General features: G+C 44.6%; 1 protein-coding gene across 1 annotated transcript in view; it reads right to left on the bottom strand.

Annotated features, from left to right (window-relative positions):
* DIS3L2 (DIS3 like 3'-5' exoribonuclease 2) overlaps positions 1–24033 on the bottom strand; it is a 332757-nt gene that overhangs the window by 181093 nt on the left and 127631 nt on the right. The window contains exon 7 of the mRNA XM_040972300.1: positions 18972–19206. Within this exon, the coding sequence (XP_040828234.1) occupies positions 18972–19206 (235 nt within the window). The remainder of the gene's footprint in view (positions 1–18971; positions 19207–24033) is intronic.

Genomic DNA, 24033 nt, shown 5'->3' with positions numbered 1-24033 from the left:
GGTGTGGTTGCAGGCATCACAGTCAGGAAAGGGAGGGTCCCTAAAAAGGAAGGGATGGGACCCACCAGCCAGGGGAAAGGATTAACCTCAGGCAGAAGGACAGAGGCGCTCACGTCACTGTACTGAAATGGAGGGGGCCATGAGATTAGATGCAGAACTCATTTCTTCCAAAACATCAAAGTGCTAGGGGAGGGAGTGAATATCCACTCCACAGGGAGCTCCAGTCCAGCAGAGGCCAGAATACCACACCCCAAAACAGCAGCCCTGAACAAGGTGGGCATGGATCGCTGTGCACTGGAAGGACTTGCCAGGAACTCAGCACCAGGCCCATTTTCCATCCATACAACTGGTACCATGTCAGATGATTGACACACAACATATAAGCTCCGCCAACAGTCAAGGCAGCCAAAGATGATGGTGCCAATTTTGGAGATAAGGAAAAGAATATTCTCAAAGATCAAGCAGCACACTTGCCCACGGCTGCCAGTTAAGAAGCACTGACGATTCATGGACATTACCACCACATCTTCTTCCCATTTCGCCACACTACTTTCGGGGTCTGAATAGCACTGATGACATGAAAATGAATGTGTTTGGGGGAGGGAGATACAAAAACCTCATGTTTGAGTGATATGTTTGAATGATGAGACACTGAATCAAGAAATGTCTGCTTTGGACACATCTGAGCTTGTGACAAGAGGCAGACACATACTGATGTCCTCTGCCCATGCTAGAGATGCAGTCATGTTCTTGGGGAAAAGTAGGAATATCAATGTGATGATAACATCATTTGAGAGTAGAGAGACAAATAACAGTTAGAGAAAGAAGGCCTGGGCCCGGCGGCATGGCCTAGCGGCTAAAGTCCTTGCCTTGAACGCCCGGGATCCCATATGGGCGCTGGTTCTAATCTCGGCAGCTCCACTTCCCTTCCAGCTCCCTGCTTGTGGCCTGGGGAAGCAGTCAAGGACGGCCCAAAGCTTTGGGACCCTGTACCCGTGTTCCTGGATCCTGCCTTCGGATCGGCATAGCATCATCAGACGGAAGATCTTCCTCTCTGTCTCTCCTCCTCTCCAATAAATAAATAAATCTTTAAAAAAAAAAAAAAAGAAAGAAGGCCTTCACATAGTAACAGTGATATGATAAATAAATGAGAAGAAGCTGACACCCAAGCAGTATCAGGGAAAGCAGCCCTTCACATTGGAGCCAGCACCATGGCTCAACTGGCTAATCCTGTTGCAAGCACCAGCATCCCCTATGGGTGCCGGTTCATGTCCCAGCTGCTCCTTTTCCCTTCTAGCTCCTTGCTCATGGCCTGGGGAAGCAGCAGAGGATGGCCCCAGTCCTAAGGACCCTGTACTATGTGGGAAACCCAGAAGAAGCTCCTGGTCCCTGGCTTCAGATCAAATCAGCTCTGGCCATTGAGGTCATTTGGGGAATGAACCAGTAGATGGAAGATCTTTCTGTGTCTCTCCTCTTTGTAAATCTGCCTTTCCAACAAAAACAGATGAATTTTAAATTTTTCTTTATAAATTCCTTCACTGCCCAATATCCCTGCACTGTCCTAATGTGGAGACTGCTGAGGGATCCAGAGAGGAAGCTTTCTTCTAATAGGACGTGGCCACCCTCCTCATTAGGCTGACCCTGCAGATGCCTGCATCAAAGAGAGAGCCCCAGCTGTTGATGGTACTATCTCCAACACACACCTGCTTCTCTCTGAGCACGCTCTGCTCCAAATCTTCTGTGGCCCAGGAGAAATAACTTTTACACTGCTCTTTACTGAAGTTTTAATTGGCTTCTAGCCTCATGGCTCCCAAAAGACCCAAAATGCAGGCACACACACTTAGGGTGCTTCCATCTACGGCTGGCTTTAACTTGGCACTTCTGCATGTCTTGTAACAGATGAATGACTCCTCCAAGTTTGGGCTGACTTCCATCTGAGTCTTTCTTAAAAGGGCCAACCTTCACATCTTACTGTGCAGTGATCATTTCAACACCAGAAACATGGTGTTAATGAAACCAAACTGGTGTTTCTGTACCTACCTCCCAAAGACAAACCATTTATTATGATAATGGAAAAACATTAAATATGTGATAGGCTGTCTTAGAGAGTTTAAATAGAGGTTGGTGTCAAAGTGTGGGGAACTACGCTAAAGGAGTTAATGCCATGTTTTGGGGTCTGCACACCCCGCACATTTGAAATCTCACCCTGTGGAACATCTCCAGGTGGGATAATGAGATCCAGCCCAGTGCTTGGGCAAAAAAAAAGAATTAAAATTGTGCTTCCCCAGGAGCTAGTCCTCTTTTTCAGTTCATTTGTTGTGACCTGGAAATAGAGCAGGACCACAAAGTGATCATTACACGAGAAAAGATACCCAACACCTTAAAAAAAGAGGACTAAACTAATTTTTACAGTCAGTATCATTTCTGAAATCCACCACCCCCCACTGGGAAACAAACAACACACCACTCAAAAACAGCCAATGTCTGAAGCATTGCTGCTGGAAAATTGTTTCTCCTTAATAAGGTAACAAGTGCTAGCCCTGAATGCAAATCAGGCTAATGTGGATGGCTGTGGCCAGGTTATACAGACATAGATGAGTCACTGGTTTAGGTGCCAAGTTGGCATATCTGTGGGTTTTAGAATGGATGTTACATGGCTGCTGCAGGGAGACAGAACCCAGTTACTAACCAGGGGAGCAACTGGGCTGGGCTTCCTTTAGTTTTCAAACAGGGGAAGGAAGGAGCATCTTTCACAGAGCAGTTACTAGATAGAATGCTCTGTTCTGGAGGGTGTAAGCAGATTAAAGATGAGCAAAAACAGTTACACAAGGGAAATCAAAAAATAGTTGGCCATAAAATACCAGCTATAAAATGTAAACTGGGAAACAAGTGGCTACAGAGAAAAGTCACAAATAGGAAAAGTGGCACATTTTGTATTAGAGAGGAGTAAAGATTTGAAGAGGAAATTTGAATCAAGCCAACCCTCAGGACCAGTGATCCCCCTGCCTCTGGCTTTATACCCTTGCACAGTCCCCACCCCTCAAGGCTGTGCAGCACCTATGACTTGCTGTTAAGAAAAACTACTTCTTTTGAAATTCAGAGCTGGAAAGAAGTGGTGGTGGAGCTGCAAGCGAGAAACAGAGAGAAAGTGTGAGTGGTAACTGCATTCTCTGCTTCATGCCCCAGATGGCTTCAGCTGTCAGCACTGGTCCAGGCTGAAGCCAAGAGCCAGGAGCTTCATTCGAGTCTTCCACATGGGTAGCAGGTGGCCAAGCATTTGAGCCATCATCTATTACTTTTTCCCAGGCCATTAGCAGGGAGCTGTCTCAAAAGTGGAGCAGTCAAGACACAAATCCCATATGGGATGCCAGCATGACAGGCAGTGGCTTTATCTGTCATGCTACAAGATGGGGCCCTTGTGACTCGCTTTTAACTAACAGCATGTAGCAAACATGAGAGACTGTCACTTCTGGACTAGGCTGACAAATCAAGCTGCCACACAGAGAGGCTGCTGGAGCAAGTAGCTGGGAGCAGCCTCTAGCCAACGTTCAACAGGAAGCCGTGGTCCAAAATCCAAAACCCCGCAAGGAACTGAATCAGAACAATAACCACAGAAGCTTGGATGCAGATACTTCCCCAGGCAAGCCTTCAGATGACTGACACCTTGACTACAGAGGACTCAAGTCCAGATTCCTGACTCACAGAGGCTGAGAACATCAACTCACTATTTTCAGCCATTAAGTTTGTTGCCATCTGTTCCACAGTGGAAGATAAAGGATGCATGTCTAAAATGACAGGTGCCTTGTACAGGCTTGAAGGAGAGGGGGGACTGGGCAGCAGTCACAGGGCTGCAGGGGGTGGGGATGCTCAGAACAGCACATGCTCTAGCTTCACTAGTCCCAAGCTCTGAGCTGGCAGGTGCAAGAGCTAGGGCTACAGAGGTGCCAGGAGGCTCCAGAGAGCAAGCACAGCCAGAGAACTGTCAGAGCCCATCCCGGATGCCACGCGGCTGAGAACTTGTGCGGGAAGAGCCATGTGACACACTCGCTCCATCAAGAGGCAACAGGCTTCAAAAAGTGGTTTGGAAAAAGCCCATGATGGAATATGCTAGGCTTTGTCTTTTTTGAGGCACTTTCCCTTCCATTACCTCATTTGATTTACACATGAACCTGTGAAGTAGTCAAGGCAGGTATTTATTGGGAAGGCTTTTAATAAATACGGGAAATGATTGAAACACTAACAGGTAAGATTCACTCACAAATCTCTCAGTGTTGTTTTCCTGCTACCAGGGTTGCCTCATCTTGTTGGATCTCTTTCCTTGGTGAAGAAGTGAACAGCACCAGCCAGACAGGTGTGGCTCCTGGCCCCTGACTGCGGCAGGGTGAGCCTGGAGAGCCTGGGGAGCCTCGGGCAAGAGGGGCAGTGAGTTCGGGGTGAACTTCAGAATCAAGGGTACAGAAGTGTGAGCCACTGTGATATGAGTGCTGGTTAGAGTCACCTATGACTGTGGCTCCCGGCTTCAGCAGAAGAGCCAGAGCTTGGGGTGCTGACCATCGGGGAGTCGGCCAGGCAAGCATCAGAGCCGGGACGCTTCACTGTGCAGCTGAGCTTTCACACGGGGGCCAGAGGACGTGTGCAGCACAGGCCTGTCCCACTAAAGGCAGGGGACAATTCACTTTTTATATGAGCTGAACATCAGGGACACACTTTTCCTTATAAATATGAACTAAGCTCTGTCCTCACTGACATTCCATAACCAGTGTCAGTCCCCTCTCCCCAGGTGAGCCGCACTGACCCAGTGTCCATCCAAAGGATGAACTGGAATCTTCAAGAGCATTCTGAATATCTCAACAGGTTATACCCTTCACCACTCTGTTAGGCAAAGATTTTCCTTGGCTGCATGGTTTTCTTGTTGCCATGGTTTGAAAACCCTAACTCAATGGTTCTCAAGAGAGACAGGAATTGTTTACAGAAGGATTCAATTGAGACTCGGTGCAAAAAAGATCAATGTGTAGGTACACAAAATTCTGCTACTGGCAATGAAACAGTTCCTAGCAAACAAAAATACAGGAACCTTTACAAAAGAGGGCTAAGCACCACATTTTAAAAAATGGCTCCATCACTCAACTTGATAAACCTGGCACCTGCTGGCCAGAAAGAGAAATAAGGAAGAACTGCAGGACAGGTTGGGCCATTCCTGGAGTTGGAAGCCCCGAAATGGAACTTCACACAGAGACAGCCTGTGAGTCCCAGGAACAGCGAAGCAGAGGTGAGGATCTGAAACACCTCCACGAGGAGCCAAGGTTCAGGTTCCTCAACAAGCAACAGGTCCAGTGAATTCCAACCTGCATTCTTCTCTTTTGACCCATTCTTACAAAGCAACACTTAAATACAAAAGAGAGACACTCCATGAGCAAAAACTGGTTTCAAGGAATTCTAAGAATTAGTCTTTTTAGCTAAAAATAGTCTTTGACCACCTGACACTCACTAGGACAAAGATTCCAAGATTTCTGGACATTACTCAGTGCTGTTTTTTATCGTTAGCACTGCTACTTCCCAGCTGCCCAGTGCTGCTCACTGAGTTCCCCTCGTTTACCAGCTTGTCCCTTGGGATTACGAAACAAGAGTCACTATAGGTCCTTCTACTCACGTCCCATCTATCTGACAGGTCCGTAACTTCCCAGAGCTCCAACTGATGATATCCAACAGCATATTTCTCGCTTCCCTCCTATAGGTATAGACCTGAATTTCCAATCACCTGCTGCATGTCATGGCTTAAGTGTCCTCTATCAAACTCAAATCCAACACACCGAATCTGAATGCATAGTCATTTTCATCCTTGGCCTTTTCTTTTTTTTCTACCCAGGAATGCTGTTGCTAAGCTAGAAACCAAGTTCCTCTCATTCTTAAATCCTCCTCTGCCGCAGCCCTGCATTAGATCTGCCATCAGACTTTCAAACTGTGTCAAGCACACATCCATCCCTTCTGCACTTCAGCTCTTAGTGTTCTTGATCATATCTTCCAGACCTCCGACCTGAACAATGCCCTGCCATGCCCCACCTCGCCCCTCATCCTCACATTCTCCTTTCTGGGACAACCTTGGGGGATTTCTCCAACACCCACAGCTCTTAGTAATAATCAATAACCCTGCAAATACCATTGCAACAGTTCCTTTTTCTAGATTCTATCCAACTCCTTCCTATGCACCCTGCTGTAAGCCCCTGTACCAATTACTCAGACCACATACGCCTCTGTGTTCTGTCGGAACACTACTCCCTCATTTGGTAAACCCAACTCATCTTACAAAAGGCCCAAAGAACACACAGTCACCTCATCTTTCTTCCACATCGATCACTCTGTCCCCTTCCTCTCTAGAAGTCCCTCCTTCTGTCTGCAAACCTCTGGTTCTCCATGTGCCACTGCCTGTGCTTAACTGCAGCTTTGTTTCCTAACAACTCTGTCTCCAGCCCTAACTCCATGACACGCTGCAGCAACAGAGACCTCCAATTATGGGGAAAAAATGCCTAAAGGTCACTGGTCAGTCAATGTGCTGGTCCCCTTGGATCAAGAGTCTACTCACAGTCCAATCCAGGCACTGGGGACAGGAAGGCAGCATCTGCCACTTTTGAAGCATGATTCCCAGTGGAGAGTATCACTGTCTGTGGCTGCCCTCTCCTTTAGTACCTCAAGGACAAGGATCCAGGTTTTATTTTGTACATGTAACATAAAGCCCATCCTGAGAACACAGCTTCATCTGGGGCCCTGTTCTGAGAGATATAAAATAGTATGATGCTGATTCATAAATGGAAACTTGGGATCAGAAAAGAAAAAGCATCATGCCCGAATTCACAGTTCCCATCATCTTTTGCCACACACCCATCTCCTCAGTTATAAGATTTGTTCAGGGAAATGCCCGTCAGAGACACAGAGAGTCTGAAGAACAAGCAGAAATTCAGCTAACAATCCAAGTGCAGTGGATTCCAAGCAGGAACAAACAAGGCCTGACACAAGCAACAGAAAGGAATCAAATATGCATGACATGATTTTCTTTTACAATATGACCTGTCATAGCCATTATCTGTTGGTGTTTTTGGTATTTTTCTTTTATCAACTCATTAACGTCCTGTGGGACACTGGACAAGCCAAGTGACATAACTGAGCCTCAGTTCAGTTGTAAAAGTGCTCTGTAAAACAGAAGGGATGCCTCAGATCAGCTGTTTCCAATCTTTAAGGTCAGCAGTTTTCCACAATTGATTTTTGAGAATTCACTTTTGTTTTCTAGGATCAACTTCATATTTCAAAGTACTTTTATTAACAAGTGTATCCATAGACAATCAGCTTTTGTTTCCCTGATGAAAATTAATTCATCTTTAGAGCTTTTAGTAACAGCCAATGTTACTACGTTGAACTGGCTTCATTCACACCAGAAGTGACACTGACTTGCCGTCTCACTAAGAAACATGCACTGCTTGCACTACTATGGAATATCTGTAGATAATGCTAAGTGTCCCCCAAGAGTCACTGGGCATCAGTCATCACATGTCCAGAGCAGTACATGATCCTGCAGCTGCCCTCCAGGGACAGCACTCTCTAACTTCCATGGCCACAGAACGAATTGTAAACTACATCTGATCTGGAGTCCATACTTTCTCCTCTAGCCTCAACTGACTGGCCAGACCCAGACAGGACCAAATAGAGAGATGAGCGGATGGATGGGGAAGAGACTTCGAGGAGATTGGAATCTGGTAAACATGGACCAGGAAATAAGGAAAAAAAAGGTATTATCACTCAGAGTTGTTCCACCCATTTTGCTGCTAACCAACCCAAGAGCATAAAGCTGAACATTACACAGTGGGTAAGAGGGACAGGACTGCCCTCCTGAAAAGGGTAAAGGAGACAGAAAGGCAAACAGCTTCCTGGTTCAAGTCTTCCCTCTCCTCTAGCCGAGAAGAGCAGGTTCCCAGACACACGTGTCAAAAGGACCAGCAATCTTTCTTTCCAGATAACACGGTCAACTGTGTTTGGAATACATTATTTCCTTTTACTTAAATTTCTATTCTAATAATTTTGTGTTCAAAGTGTTAGCGAGAAAGCTGCCAGGCCAGTCTGCTTCCAGAGGAAAAGAAGGACATGGCATATTCTATAAGATTAGTTACCTGTAATGTTAGAAGAACATACTGAAATCCAAACTCCCTGGGCCTGCTGATGTATCACAGAGAAACTAGCAAGCAGGTAGGAATGACTCCAGAACTAAAAAATGAGAAGAGGAAGTGAAAAGGACAAGCCTCAAAAAGAACTGGGTAAGTGCCAGTTATATTTCAATAAAGAACAGATGTAATTATTATTCAAGATTTGTTGTAATTCATCATGATTTTCTACTTCTATTAACCCCCTCTTCTTATCATATATTCAATAACCAGAAGAAAGAGGGAGGAAAACACCTTAAAAAAAAAAAAACTTCACATTACTCAAGAATTAAAAACAAAACAAAACAAAAAACCCAAAAATTAACATTACCAAGGAATTCTACTCCTACATATATGCATTGATACTAAAAAAAAAAAAAAAATTGAAAAGCGAGACTCGGGCTGATCCATGCACATTGGCGTTCATTTCAGCTGCGCTCTCTGCTCACAGCACTAAGACGGAGCACTCAAGTGCCCATCAACATGGACAGTACACACACCGCAGCCTGTTCAACACGCCGGCCTCTGACTCGGCCACTAACGATGGGCTGATACATCAACCACACGGAGGAGCCCTGACAATAACAGCAGGGTTTTGGTATAATTTTTTTATATATATAATTGAAGGGTAAAATTATAGGACAACATGATACAATCTTGTCTTCATTAATTTCTCCAAGAATTTCTTTTCACCCACTCTTACTCAAATTGATTCAAGATTTTCTTCACTGACATCCTATGTGATCAATTGGATTTTTAATGGGAAATTCAATTGTGACTTCCTAGAGAAAAGTTAATTCCTAGGGAAAGCGCTCGTGGGAAAGCACAGTCAGAAAGGCACACGGTAAGCACTTTATGCCCCATTCTCCCTGGACCCAGAGGCTGAGGCCGAGCAACTTCAGCTCCTGAAACCCGTACTGGAGGCAGAGAACAGCGAAATTCTGTTTTTATTAACATATGGACTATTTTTCACTCATTTTTTAAAAATTTTAAAGATTTTCAAGTATGCTGAAAAGCTGAACTTGCTATAAGGAGCAAGTTAGGACTTAGGAAATGTTAATAGTTCATATTTGGTCACACTCTCACGCTCGGTGTTTGTACACGCCCACTGTTGTTTCCCTCCTTTTTTTTTTTAAACCCTGAACCTTTGGAAAGAAAGAGAGATCTGGTCATTTCACCCCAAGCACTCCACTGAGCATCTTCTGCACCTTCTATAAAATCTACAAAAACATTATCACACCTAAAGATCAACAGTATCCTGAAATGTCATCTAATACAAACTTAAATTTCCCCAATTGTTATCATAAAAACATCCCCCAATTTAGTAATCAAGACTCACATTCCTTCTGATGACATTTCTTTTGGTCTTTTTTCACCTGAAACAATTCGTGTGTGTGTGAGTGTGAGTGTGTGTGATATGTGTGTATGGTGTGTGTGTATGTGGTATGTGTGTGTGATGTGTGTTGTGTGTTGTGTGCTGTGTGTGTGGTGTGCATGTGATGTGTGGTGTGTATGGTGTATTTGTGTGGTGTGTGTGAGTGGTGTGCGTGTGTGATGTGTATGTGTGGTGTGTGTGGTGTGTGAGTGTGTGGTGTGTGTACGGTATGTGGTGTGTGCATGTGATGTGTGGTGTGTGTGAGTGGTATGCCTGTGTGATATGTGTGTATGGTGTGTGTGTATGTATGTGGTATGTGTGTGTGATGTGTGTTGTGTGTTGTGTGCTGTGTGTGTGGTGTGCATGTGATGTGTGTGTATGATACGTGTGTGTGATGTGTGTTGTGTGTTGTGTGCTGTGTGTGTGGTGTGCATGTGATGTGTGGTGTGTATGGTGTATTTGTGTGGTGTGTGTGAGTGGTGTGCGTGTGTGATGTGCGTGTGTGGTGTGTGTGGTGTGTCAGTGTGTGGTGTGTGTACGGTGTGTGGTGTGTGCATGTGATGTGTGGTGTGTGTGGTGTGTGGTGTGTGTGAGTGGTATGCCTGTGTGATGTGTGTGTGTGGTGTGTGTATGGTATATGTGTGGTGTGTGTGGTGTGTGAATGTGTGGTGTGTGTACAGTGTGTGGTGTGTGCATGTGGTGTGTGTGTGTGGTGTGTGGTGTGTGTATGGTGTATGTGTAGTGTGGGGGGTGTGTGTCGTGTTGGGGGGGTGTGTGGTAAGTTTGTGTGGTGTGTGTGTGTGTGAGTGTGGTGTGTGGTGTGTGTATGGTGTATGTGTGGTGTGGGGGGTGTGTGTGGTGTTGGGGGGGTGTGTGGTAAGTTTGTGTGGTGTGTGTGTGTGTGTGTGTGAGTGTGGTGTGTGGTGTGTGTATGGTGTATGTGTGGTGTGGGGGGTGTGTGTGGTGTTGGGGGTGTGTGTGGTAAGTTTGTGTGGTGTGTGTGGTGTGTGTGTATGTGGTGTGTGTGTATGTGGTGTGTGTGTATGTGTGTGTGTGAGTGTGGTGTGCGCGTGCATTTCCCCATGATACTGGTTGATCTTTTTTCTCTCATGCTGTCATTTCATCTGTGCTAGTATCCCTTACATTTTCAACTCAGTGGGAGAGAATCTAGAGTGGGACACAGGGGAAGCATTCTTGGCATGAGCACTTCCCAGATGATGTTATACAGTAATGCATTCCATCAGGAGGTACAAAAGGTCACACTGTCCCAGCACCAGTGGTGCTAATCTTAACCTTTTGGTTCGAGTGGTGACTACCAAATCTGCCCACTATAGAAGGATATTTTGCTCAGTATAATCAATTGGTAAGCATACTGTGGCTTGATACCTTTGAGTCTAGGTGATTATCTTGGTCCCGAAAATACCAACCCCAATGGTTTTATCATCCACTGATGACCCTTGATCGACTCAACTATCACACTGAAAGCTGAGCTACCATAAAATGTTTACCCTGTGGCCAGCATTGTCAGCATGCCATAGGGCTTGAGTCCCAGCTGCTCCACTTTCCCCAGCTCCCTGCTAATCCACCTGGCAAAGATGCTGAAGACTGTGTAAGTGCCTGAGCCCCTGTACCCAGTGGGAGACCAAGATGAATCTCCTAGCTCATGGCTTCCCCTGGTCCAGGCTTGACCACTGCAGCCATCTGTGAACGAAGCAGCAGATAGAAGATATGTTTGTGTCTCTCCCTCTAACTCTGGCTTTCAAATAAATAAGTAAATTATTTAAAATTTTTTTAACCTATGCTTGTATTTTGCTGTTTATGAGACAAAACAGGGCACAGCTGAAGACAGGGAATCTAGAACTGGTCATACAGAGGGTTACCTCTAGCTACTTGGTAAAATCCATGGCTTTCTGCAGACCTTCTTTTGTTTGTTTATTTCAACTTTGTCAACATGAAATACTTGCACATCTTAAATACATATACACAGCTTCAACCAACCAACTCTACGTGCAACCAGCCCGCCCCCTCCATCTTTTCTTTGTATTTAGTGCTGACAAGCCCCTCACCTCCAGGTCTCCTCCAGGTGAGCTGCAGTCACTCCCACTGTGCTGCTAAACATCAAGAAACCTAATTTTACTCTTCTGGGTTTTAGTACACATTGTTTTAACTTCCCCCTCATTCCACTTCCTCTCCCAGCTTCTAGCTAGTGCTATTTTAAATTCAGATCATAACACATACTTCTCAAGCTTCCACAAGAGTGAAAACATGCAGGATTTGTCTTCTGTGTCTGGCTTATTTCAGTCAGCACGGTGATCTCCAGTTCTATCCATTTTGCTGCAAATGCCAGGATCTCACTCTGTTTTATGACAGAATCATGCTCCATTGTATAAATGCTATACTTTCTTTAACTGTTCATCTGCTCATAGACACTCAGGTTGATCCCACAAACTGGCAATGGTGAACAGTGCTTCTTCAGTGAACATGGACAGTGGACATCCTTTTCATTTGCTAATTTCACTCCTGGAGAACATATATCCAGAAGTGGGATAATCGGGTCATACGGTGCATCTATTTCTGGTTTCCCAAGGAATCTCCTTAGGGCTCTCCATAATACCTTATTAACTGATAGTCCCACCAGCAATGTATAGGGGCTCTTTTTTCCTCCACATCCTTGCCAGCGTTTGGTACTCTTTTCCTTTTATAATAGCCATTTTTAAATGAGAGTAATAGAGCATCTCACTGAGGCTTTGAGCTTCATTAGCCAGAGAAACTTCGTTGTCTACGGCCATGCCACCCTAAGCTCCCCTGATCTCCTCAAATTTACTTTCTATGAGCAAAGAAGAACACTGGCTTATCTGACCTTGCCCAGTCTCCTGTGGACCATGGCCTTTTGACTTATCTGTTCAACTCTTTATTGAGTAGAGTCATTATGCCTTTGACTCTTACATAATTTTAAGATAAGACCAGAGTTCTCGCAATGCATGTGCTGGGATCCCATATAGGCACAGTTTGTGTCCCGGCCTGCACAAATTCCTTTCCAGCTCCCTGCTTCTGGCCTGGGAAAACAGTAGAGGACAGCCCAAAGTCTTGGGACCCTGCACCCACACAGGAGACCTGGAGGAAGTTCCTGGCTTGGGATCGGCTCAGCTCTAGCCTTTGCGGCCTCTTGGGGAGTGAACAAGCACGGATAGAAGACCTTTCTGTCTCTCCTTCTCTCTGTAGATCTGATTTTCCAACGAAAGTAAATAAATCTTTTTTTAAGTATGAATCTTTTTTTAATTTACTTATTTTTATTGGGGAAAAAATAAATTTCCCAACATAATAAACCAAGTAATAAATGTAAGATCAAACAGCAATGCTACATAGAACAAAACTATCACCTCTAAATGGGAGAAATACCAAAAGCTAAAGCTTATTCTTTGAAAAGATGAATATGATAGAAGTCTCTTTGGCACGAAGGACTTATCGAAAAAGAAAACTCCAAAAATTAAAATACAGAATAAAAAAAGGAACACAAAGTACACACACAAATAACACTTTTAAGTAAAATAATTAGAGTATTAGAAGTATATGCTAACAAATTCAAGTATAGAAATTCCCACTAGATTATGCCAAAATTGGCACAAGAAGAAATAGAGACCCTGAACAGACTCATTGCCCCCTCTGAAAAACAGCAGGTGCAGACAATTTTACAATGAGCTCTACTAAATTTCAAGGAACATTTAATTCCCATTTTATACAAGCTGTTTCATAATAATTAGAAACAGTCAAAAGCTGAACAGAATATTTTATGAAATCATCATAATCTTGATTATTTTAACAAATTGGAAAATAATAAGAAAGTCACAAATCTACTTTAATGCAATATAAAAATTCTACACTAAATATTAAGTGAATATAATAGTGTATTTTAAAACTAAATACACACCAAGATTAAGTAAGATTTATCCTAGGAATTCAAGGATAGCTCAACATCATAAACAGCAAAGACAAACCACATGATAATTTCTATCAATGAGAATGAGAGATACAAAGTTCAGCTAAAATTGCAGACTTAAAAAAAGATTACAGGAAAGAACATCTGTGGGGGCTAGTAACAGGGAGAAACTTAACCCAGAAAGCATAAGAATGAGCTGATCATAGGAAAATTAGAGCTTATTCATCAATGAGGTACAACAGACAGAATCAACAGTCACAAGACTGCATGAATGGTAGCTGACATTTGTATGTAATGAGTGGCTACACTGGCACGAGATTACTACAGAGGGCTGGTAAGACAAGAAAGCACTGACCCTAACAGAATAACAGAAAAGCTACATGCAAAGCCATTTCAAAGCTCAATCTAGCCTACCTAGTTAGGGCACTGGATGACTTCAGCTGCAGGCAGGGATGCAGCGATGTCAAGATGGGCACTGCCGTAAGCATCAGGAATCATTCTGGCCTGGATCAAAGCCTACCCACCCAACAAAGAACTGTCCATCCTGACATCTCTGGGGGGACTTCATGGGGGGGCACAGGTGGTCCAGCAGAGGTTGCAGGTCTCAGAGCAGAGCAGGTTCTGGCAGCCTACTTGTATCTGATATGTATGTCCTGGCCACCCACCTCAGATTCAGAGAAGCAGAAGCAAACATTCCCAGTGCAGCCTTCTAGTTTAACACATCTCTCAATACAGCTTTATTTTTTATTTTTAATTAATTTTTAAATGCTGACGTAAAACATTCTCAAAATTGTGGTTGATAGCAAATTGATAAGTATTTCATTTTTTAAAAAGATTTATTTTTTTAATCGGAAAGTCAAATATACAGAGAGGAGGAGAGACAGAGAGGAAGATCTTCCATCCACTGATTCACTCCCCAAGCAGCCACAACAGCTGGAACTGAGTCAATCCAAAGCCAGGAGCCAGGAGCTTCTTCTGGGTCTCCCAAGTGGGTGCAAGATCCCAAGGCTTTGGGCCATCCTCCACTGCTTCCCCAGGCCACAAGTAGGGAGCTGGATGGGAAGCAGGGCTGCTGGGTTTAGAACTGGTGATCATATATGATCCCAGTGAGTGCAAGGTGAGGACTTTAGCTACTAGACTACCACGCCTGGCCCTAAGTATTTCATTTTCAATATAATTTCTGAAGCAAACATGACTGTCTTCTAATTGCCCTGTTCATCATTATATACACAGGAGATCTGAGGGGGAAAAAAAGAAACTTGGCTTTGAGAAAGAAAGATTTCCATTAAATCTGGAGGAAGTGTTCTTACTCAGGGTTTTAGTAACCTCAACAAGCCATATGGGAACAATCGTATAAGCTGGCTTTTCTAGAATGCATTTTATTCTAGGAGACAACACACAGAAACTCATGCAGCAACAGGCCCTATCTCAAAAGATCCATCTCAGGTGAGAAAAAAAGGGGTCTTCCTGACTCCCAACTGTGCCTTGGAAAGGCCTGGAAGAACAGCAGGAGCCTGAGTCACGTCCCAGAAGGGATTAGGGACTCCACGCAGATTCTCTTCAGACAAGAGTAAAAAGGTCGACTGTAAACTTCAAACCCACACTCCGTCATCTGCGTGCTGGCCGAGGCTTGTCTGCAGGCCAGGAAGCTGGAAGAGCGCCAGGCAGACCCTGCCAGGGCAGAGGGCAGGACGTGCACCTCCCAGCCTCATTAGGTCAGGCTCATCAGATTCAGAGGCCAAGACTGTTCTTGCCACTGCTGGCAATGAAAGATACAGAACTACTGTATCGCTTGGCCAAGACCATTTCTATTCTTTGGAGTGTGCTAACCAAGCAGCCATTCGCCATACATTTCTAAAGCCATGAATGTGCAGCTGATCACAAAGAAGACTTAATCTGGGGTCTCCATGCAGAGTGTGAAGTGGTAAGAACTCTGCTCCAAAGGACTACGGGAACATCAAGGGGACCCAGCATCTCCCAGGGGTGAGGAGCATGCCCAGAACACGCCATGCTCCCAAGAAACTACAAGGTATGTTTCAGACACCTGGGATGCAGTGCTGATTAGAAGCCATGATGTTTCCCAGGCAACCAGGGATAAACTGCATGCACATGCAACATGTAACACTTGCTTTGGGTAAAGGAACATGACAGCAAAATAAAACTAACAAAAAACACTTCTTAACACAGGTCTGAACCGTATTAATAATATACTTATAAAATACAATACAAAGCAAGGAACTTTTCTAGAAGTCTTAGGAAAAGTTTATGGTGTTCCTAAGGTTATGGTTTGTTTCAATAACAAATTTCAAAACCTTAAATGGTGCAAAGAGTACTAACATCTTAACTGTAACCAGATTTTCATATTATCTTGAGTGAGAGAAGCTGGTTGAAATACCCTAAAAAACACTATGATTTTTTAAAAGAGCAAATTGCAATTTTCCTAAATATCAAGAGGGCAAGAAATGAGAAACAGCCATGTGGTTTCACAAAGTCTCTATTTAGAGGCTAGCAGGAAAGAGAAATCAGTACCAGACCCTAGGGGAGGATTAAGGTCGTTCCCTCAGTCAGGGCTACCAAGCAGCAGAAATAACAGCGGGCTAGGAAGAACGCAGGAAGAATACACACAGAGAGAACGTTCACACAGGGGACTTAAAAAGCACTCCACGATATTTACTTGTTCTAAGAAAGAGGGTAGGAAGTATAAAGCAGGTCTGACACTATTTCCCAAAGGGCAGAGTAAGTTGTTAGCATGGATTCTCCAATCACTTCCATCCACCAAGATCTCCTTGCCCTAACATCTGTGTCCATCATGGACGAGAGATTAAGACATCTCCCTATTAGGTCAGAGCCCTGGTGAGAAGAAGGTGTGAGATGTGCCAATTCCAAACACCAAAGCCAAGTTGCCACTTTTGAACCAAGTGCTCAATGTGGTTCGAAAAAACTTTCCAGGCTGTACCTATTTATGGGGTACCACATAATGCGTCAGCACAGGTATACCTTATGTAATGCCCAGAAAGGGTAAGCATACTTATCTCTTCCAACACTGAACAATTCTTCATGGTGAACCCATCTAAAACCCTAACTACCGGCTCATCCGTTTATAAATACACACATAATATTAGAACCTTCTACAGGCACCCTACTGTGCAACGGCACTCCAGAACTTCCTGCTGCTATCTGGCTAGAACCTGGCCCCATTACCCAGCTGCTCCCCTCAGCTCATTTTGAAGAGCTGCTTCACCTGACTTTCTGCTGGACGCTCTCTCTGCCTTGGTGGTCTTGCTGATGAACGGTTTGCTATTTAGAGTCTTGGTACTGACGCTATCATCCTAACACACAAGCACTTTAACAAGGGGCATGGTACACAACTATCTTTAAAGAGAAAAACAGAAACATCAGAAGAACAAGATTTCGAAGAACAGTCTCCAAAAGAATTTGACCGAGCCCTAAACGAGGAAACTACGGTATCTAAATATGTCACCAAAAGCTGGAGCCTGCATGCACAGTTCCGAGTCCTGTGGGTGCACAGCACCACCTGTCTGAAGCAACTGTGGCTTCTTCACTCAAAAAGAACTTAGGTCACTCTGCATGAACATTACCTGGCTCCAAAAAGGACACATGCTTTTAGAAAATATTATCTGGCTCAGGTCACAACCTGTGGTATCAGGATATATCTATGTTTTGGTTTTCATCCACTGTTCCTAGCTTGTAATTCTTTCCCCCAAGCAGATCATACAACATCTAACCCTGTCCCTTGGAGCTGCTGACCATTAAGAAATTTTTTGGACCTACCTTGTCTGACAGTGGATGGTAAGACCCCCAATTCAGAGGGGGTCCTGCACTAAACCTGTGAGGAAGAAAGGAGGCTGAAGAATGCCAACAGACAGACCTGGCTGGATTTCCCCACCCCATCTACAGGCGTTAGATCATGCCTATTTTGTCTAATCACACTGCAACACTGTTGTCCACATCTCAATCATGCCTATGCAATGAAATCTCTACAGAAACCCCAGAGGACAGGACTGAGTGAGCCTGCAGACAGCTGACCATGAGGAGGTCCCTGTAGGGTGCGTGCCTCCCAAGGGCATAGATGCCCTGCCCTTGCCCCAAAGCTCACCCTCGGCATCTCCTCATCTGTGTCCTTTGGAGGGCGAGTTCCCTTTCTAACACACCGCCAACTGCATTTCTCAGACCTCTGCAAGTTGCTCAAGCAAATTACTTGAACCAAGGGGGCCATGAAACCACAGTCTATAGCTGCTCAATGGGCACACAGGCAAATCTGCCTGGAGCTTGCACCTGGCATGGGTGGGCACAGCCTTGGGGCCTGAGCCCTCTCCTAAGGGGTATGACACTTTAGGTGACCTGTATCAGAACCCAGTTGGAGCAGACACTGTCAGTTGAGGTTCTCCACCATGGGGCTGGCTTGTCCACTGGTGGGAAGAACTCCCACAACCTGAAGGTCACAGAAATCCTGCGTGCTGATGGCTGTGTTGTGACAGCAAAGGAAACACAGCTTGGTTCTTTCCTTCAGATTCCCCCACCCGCTGGGGGAACAATCAGGGTAATCCTTCCGGCAGTCATCTGCAGGCTTCCTCAGGAGAGCGAGGCGTGCTCGCCAGCCCCTGCAGCAGGGTGTCTGCTGCACATCCTCCTTGAGTAACCTTCTGGCATTTCTTCTAGGCCTTCGCAAAGACTGTGCCAGAAACTTCTTCCCGATAACAAAGCTCATTATCTAGTCAGCCTGGCCAGGTCAGAATTGCTTCATCTTTTCCATCTTACAGATACATAAAACTCACTTTGCCTGGAGAATTTACTCCTTCTACCTACAACTCTTCACCACACAGATGAGGCCACGTTCTGAGGGTCGTTGCTCCTTCCCCTTGTGGTCCCTGAGCACGTGGTCACATAGGGCTCCCAGATGCAGCTCTCGACTCATCTGTTTCTGATTGCTTTCTTTCTTGCATCCAGAATACTCATGGCTTACATTTTGACCAGAGAAAATGAAAAGGACCTTTGTGAAGGCTTAGCATCCAAAGCCTTTTTACAGATTGAAGGTGATCCATACCCACCACCAGTGACACAAGCACTTTGTAAAGTGTACTGAATTAGAGCAAAACAGAGGATTAGCTACAGATTTTTTTTTCACCAAAGTGTTGAAGTCTGGTCCAATTCTGTTGATGTCAACCAGAGGGTAGAACTGGGCTCATCACGGGGATTCTGAAGTTCATTGTCAGCACCAAGTCTACTGGGAAAGTGGCAGTGGCAACCATGGCTCGCACCGACCAGCAGCATCACGCCTGCTGCTTCTCACAGCCTGTAGCTAGAAACCAGCTGGAGATCCTCCCTTTTCTAGCTGATGCCACAGCTCTGAACCTGAGACATCCCAAGCGCACATGTGACGGATTCTGTACAGCAAAAGCTGACTTGTGAGACTCACAATGATCAGGTTACAGGACAGCAGGGCAGCACTCACCTCCTCCAGAGCCGCAAACTGAGAGCACCTTGACACCGTCAATCAGCATAGCATGTGTGCTGCCGTGCCCCTCTTCTGAGTCACTGTCCCCAAGTGGGGCCTCCAGAACGACATCAGGCCCATCGTTGCCGTTTTTCACAGTCTGCTGTGGAAGCTGGTGCCCACACAGCTCCTCCGGGAGATCTGACTCATCGGCGCCTTCTGCTTCTTTGTCATTGCTCTCCGGTTTAATTACCTGGATAGAAGAGAAAAACTCTGCTAAATCAGTCGGGAATAAACTGCACACTCAGAAGCCAACAACACTGGACATTCACCACATGTTTGAAAAAGGATCTTTGTTTTCCAGATGCAAAAACTCACTCATGGAGCTAATCGATCCAGCAGTGCCAGGCTGGCACTCAGCTCTCCCCACCTGCATCTCACCCCCTTCCCTGAAGGCCCTGAATACCACAAGTTCCACGCAGCTTCACAGTGGTCCATTCCGTAGAAGCAAGCAGTGGCTTGGGGAGGGAAAAAGAACTCAGCAAGAATGTCACTGTGGGCCCAAATGAAATCACATGAAGACAGGAAAAAAAAAAAAAAAAAAAAGGAGAGAGAGAGAGAGAGAAAATTAGGTGTAAGAGTTTATAAAATGTTCTTATAAAAATATAATGCCTTAGTTCTTCACTTGAAGGCCTGGAATTTAGCTCCCAGAGAGCTCCACATTATACTAGCAGTAAAAATGAAGCAAATAAGAGGAAAAACCTGCAACAATCCATCTGTGGAATGAGTCTGCCTTATGACACTCACATGACAGCTCTCTACGCAGTCTATAAGCCCCAGATAAAAATACAGTAGACGGAGCTGAGTAACTGAAAAAACAATGTGATGCCCGTCCACATTAGTAAGAGGGAGAGCTAGCTTCCATAGGTCCTACGTACTCGGAGAATCACATTCTTTTTTTTTTTAATTTTTTTTCAATTTTGAATTTTATGGTACAATTCCATAGGATCTGAGATTTCCCTGTCCCCTCCCCAAATTGCCACACCCTGGCTGAATTTCCCCATATTATCACAATAGTACAGTCCTTCATGAGCAGTTCTAAGTCCATCAGTCTGTTATTTAAATGTGCCCTGACATTGCTGGTACAGGCAATGTCAGACAGTCAGGTATCCCATTGTCCAACAGTTTCATTGGGAGTTCATCTTTGATTTTGACGTGGAAAAATCTACTTCCAGAGGAAGTAAAATCTGTGCCAAATTTAAACATAAAATGATCACATAAGTGCATAAATATTAGAAATGATTTTGATCACAGATCGAGGCACATTTTCTTCACTCTGTCAAACAAGTATGGGCAGGCCAGCCTAGAGGCAGGCACCTGATGAAGCCTTATCCCAGGGAGAAAGATGGTGAAAAATATACCCCTTCAGCATAGCACCTATTGCTGTCCCAAGCACTGTGCCAGGGCCCAATGGTGCAGCAGTGAACATAAGCAAAAGCCTACCAGTAATAAGGACAACTAAAAACACAGACAGAGTAGAAACACTGGTTAAGAAGATAAGAGAATAACAGGGAGGCCAGCCTTCCATGTGGGGTTAGGCGATGCCTCTTAGAGGAAGCAATGTCTGAACAGAGACGTGAACGGAGTGAGCAGGCACTCCATGCTCCAGCAGTTTCCCCGTGCTTTCACAACTGATGGGCTCGATGTCTTTCCAAATTTAACCTAAAGGCTTCAAAATGAATGCCTACCTTCAATAAATCAGATTAATATTCTAAGATTATACTTAATGAAAAACCTTCATCATATACAAGGCAGAAAATCGTATTAAGACAACTCCTTCCCAAAATGTCTTAAAGTCATAATAGGTTTCAATTAACATCACCACCCCCAGACATAGTCTCCATTTCCACAGTAATTTATCCATACCTTCTCTAAGACATTTTATATCTGCTTTGCTACCTTAGTATGCCATCTATGTATGTGACTTATCTCATCCTTGAAGAATGTCACCAATTACATTTCATACATCTTTGCAAGCTCTACAGCAAATAAACAGTCTAGGAGGAGCATCAATAAACTCAGTTGATAAATATAAACTGTGAAGACCTAGGCAGTTAGTAGCTGGGAAATAGTTACCAACGTCAGTTGCGGCCATTAAACATGGCCCAGAAACAGCACTCAAAACTTAACTACTGGGCCCGGGTGGCGTGGCCTAGCAGCTTAAGTCCTCGCCTTGAACATTCTGGAATCCCATATGGGCTGGTTCTAACTCCGTATCTCCACTTCCCATCCAGCTCCCTGCTTGTGGCCTGGGAAAGCAGTCGAAGACAGCCCAAAGCCTTGGGACTCTGCACCCATGTGGGAGACCTGGAAGAAGTTCCTGGATCCTGGCTTCGGATCAGTATAGCATCGGCCATCGCACACACTTGGGGAGTGATTCATGGGATGGGAGATCTTTCTCTCTGTCTCCCCTCCTCTCTGTATATCTGATTTTCCAATAAAAATAAAACAAATCTTAAAAAGAGAAAGGAAGACATAAAAAAAAAAACACTTAACTACTTTCATTCCCTCAACCGTTGCCTTCCACTCCTTGTTGTTCACCACCACACATATACTGAACTTCCGGAAGACACTCCCAGGTCTGTAACCAACCTCCTGCTTCCTTATGGAAGGGAGCTGGGAGTAGAATCAGCCACATGTGGAGAGAAAAGGAACCACCTCCCTTCTGTAGCAGGCAACGATCCTCACACTATGCAGAACAGACAATGGCAAGTGTTTCTGCAGCAGCAGTAGGGGCAAGGTCGAGGAAGCCCCTGAAAGATGGATGAAATTGGGATTGCGGTGGCTGCGAGAGGGGGCACAACGTCGGGAAAAGAAGGCCGGATCCAGCACAACCTCTGCCCCTTCAGAGGGACGCAGTCCTGGGCTGCTGTGGTCAGGGCAATACGCCTGTGGAGTGCACTTCCAAGGCAAGAACATGTGCTGGGTCCCAGGCACTAACTATATCACAGGTGCAGTGGCAAATGGCTCAGGAAGATGTGACTCTGAAGAGCAGGCAGGACTTCAGAATATAACACATATGAGAATGTATTGTTTAGTAAATAATACTGATGACAACATATGTAGGCAAATATGTTTTTAAGATACTACAAAAAGCAGTGCCATAAAAAAACAAAGATAGATTCAATTCTACTACACTCAAGTGTTTTCTTTTACTCCAAGGGGCCACAAGAGAAATTAAACAAACAAATAAATAATGGTCAAAGTATTCATGTCCAGGATATATAAAGAACTAAAGACAGAAAAATGATGAAAAGGCTTAGCAGCACTTCCCCAGCTAGAGAAGTTCAATAACCAACCAATAGCAGGGGCTCAGCCTCATTTGTCATCACAGAAACGCCAATAAAACCACACTGAACTATCACTAGGAAACACATAGATGAGCATATGCCAAAAATCCGCAGAAACTTCAGATGTCAGCAAGAACATACAGCAATGTTCACTGGGCTCGATGCAGCCGGGCCACGGAGAAACGGGCTCACTTGACTTCCACGCCCGTCCTGCCACACTGCACGGCCTCTGTCCCTAAAGAAACCCAGGCAATGGGGTTAGCAAAGGAGGAGCCAGTGACACACACAGACTTCTCAAGAACTGGGAATCTGGGAACCCTCACAAACAACAAACTTTTTCTTTCTTTTTTTTTTTTTTCTTTAGGAATTTGGGAACCCTAACACACCTCATTTTTTTCTTTTTTTTTTTAAGTGTCATAACTCCTCCCATGTGTACCTCCCGTGTAAATTTTTCCTGTCATTTTACACACTAGCTGGTTGGATACACACAATGAAATTGAGCAATGCACAGAATAACTACCTCCATCTCACAGAAGAGGAAGCAGGTTCAGACACGTCACAGTTCCACAGCTACTCGGGCAGAGCGGCGACACACACACAGGTCTGCACCTCCAACTCCAGTGCTCGGTGGCCATTCTAAAGGGAATCTTTCCACAGCAAACTGGACACTTCTAACCCCTTCCACCGACACCCACTGCTTTGTGCTTTTTTCTTATTTGGTAAAGAATCAGAATTCAAGATAGAGCTCTTCTGTGCATGCCTCCCTCTCTGCTCTCCCCCTTACCATTGCTAGTCCTTGGCCATCCTTGCACTGCAGGGCTTCTCAGCTATGCTGGATTTCACTGCCTTATTTGCATATTTCTTGATTCTACCCGACAGCAGAACATCTCTCATTCATTTCCCTTACTGGTTGACCCACAAAACACACTAGATGAATCATGGTTGCCCTCTCTCTTCTTCTGAAAAGAACAAGAAAGACTTGAACTAGCTGTAAAGGAAGCATTTGCAATAAACAATAAGAAATGAATACAAGAGCTACCAAGTAGCAAGAGCCAGCTAAATCAAAATGTATGTCCACATGAGGTTATATGATTCTGTAGTGTTCTTCATTAGAAACCAAGAATCAGGCAACAGCTAAATGATCAAACACAAACTTACCGTAAGAAGCAAACATAAATAAACGCAAGTGTGGAAGACTGGAAGACAGTAAAATGAGTATGTTTTTCTAAAATAATTAGAGGCCTGCTTCGGGTCTAGATTATAATTCTAGTTTTCAATATAAATTAAAATGTAACCATAAAGCTCACTCTTCTCCAGGTTGAAGAGTCTTGTCAAGACAATCCACAAATGCACAGATCAAGAGAAAGCCAAGATCTGACAACAGCTTGCGGGGCCACTCTGCCTCTCCCCGGGCTGGGAACCAGTGTTTTATCCCTCAGAGAGGTGGAGACACCATCTACACTGTGTGGGCAATCCCATCAGCTGCGAACAGCAACCACCCCAGCCAACGCTGAGAGCAGCAACCAGTCACTTCAAAACTTCAATATGCATCACGTTTTTCTCTCATTCCATTTAAAGTTAACACCCTTATTCCAAAACCTGGGAACAAACAGAAAAAGTCCCTAAAATGAAGAACTTACAACAGAATCTTACATTAAAATCTTGGGTAACACTTCTACTATGCTGCTTTCACCCAAACTTCGACCATGAAATCTTTAGGTGTTCCTGTT

Source organism: Ochotona curzoniae, unplaced genomic scaffold (assembly GCF_017591425.1).
Source record: "Ochotona curzoniae isolate NIBS_2020 unplaced genomic scaffold, NIBS_Ocur_1.0 contig_2294, whole genome shotgun sequence".
Lineage (NCBI taxonomy): Eukaryota > Metazoa > Chordata > Mammalia > Lagomorpha > Ochotonidae > Ochotona > Ochotona curzoniae.
This window is presented reverse-complemented; position numbering and strand designations above follow the sequence as displayed.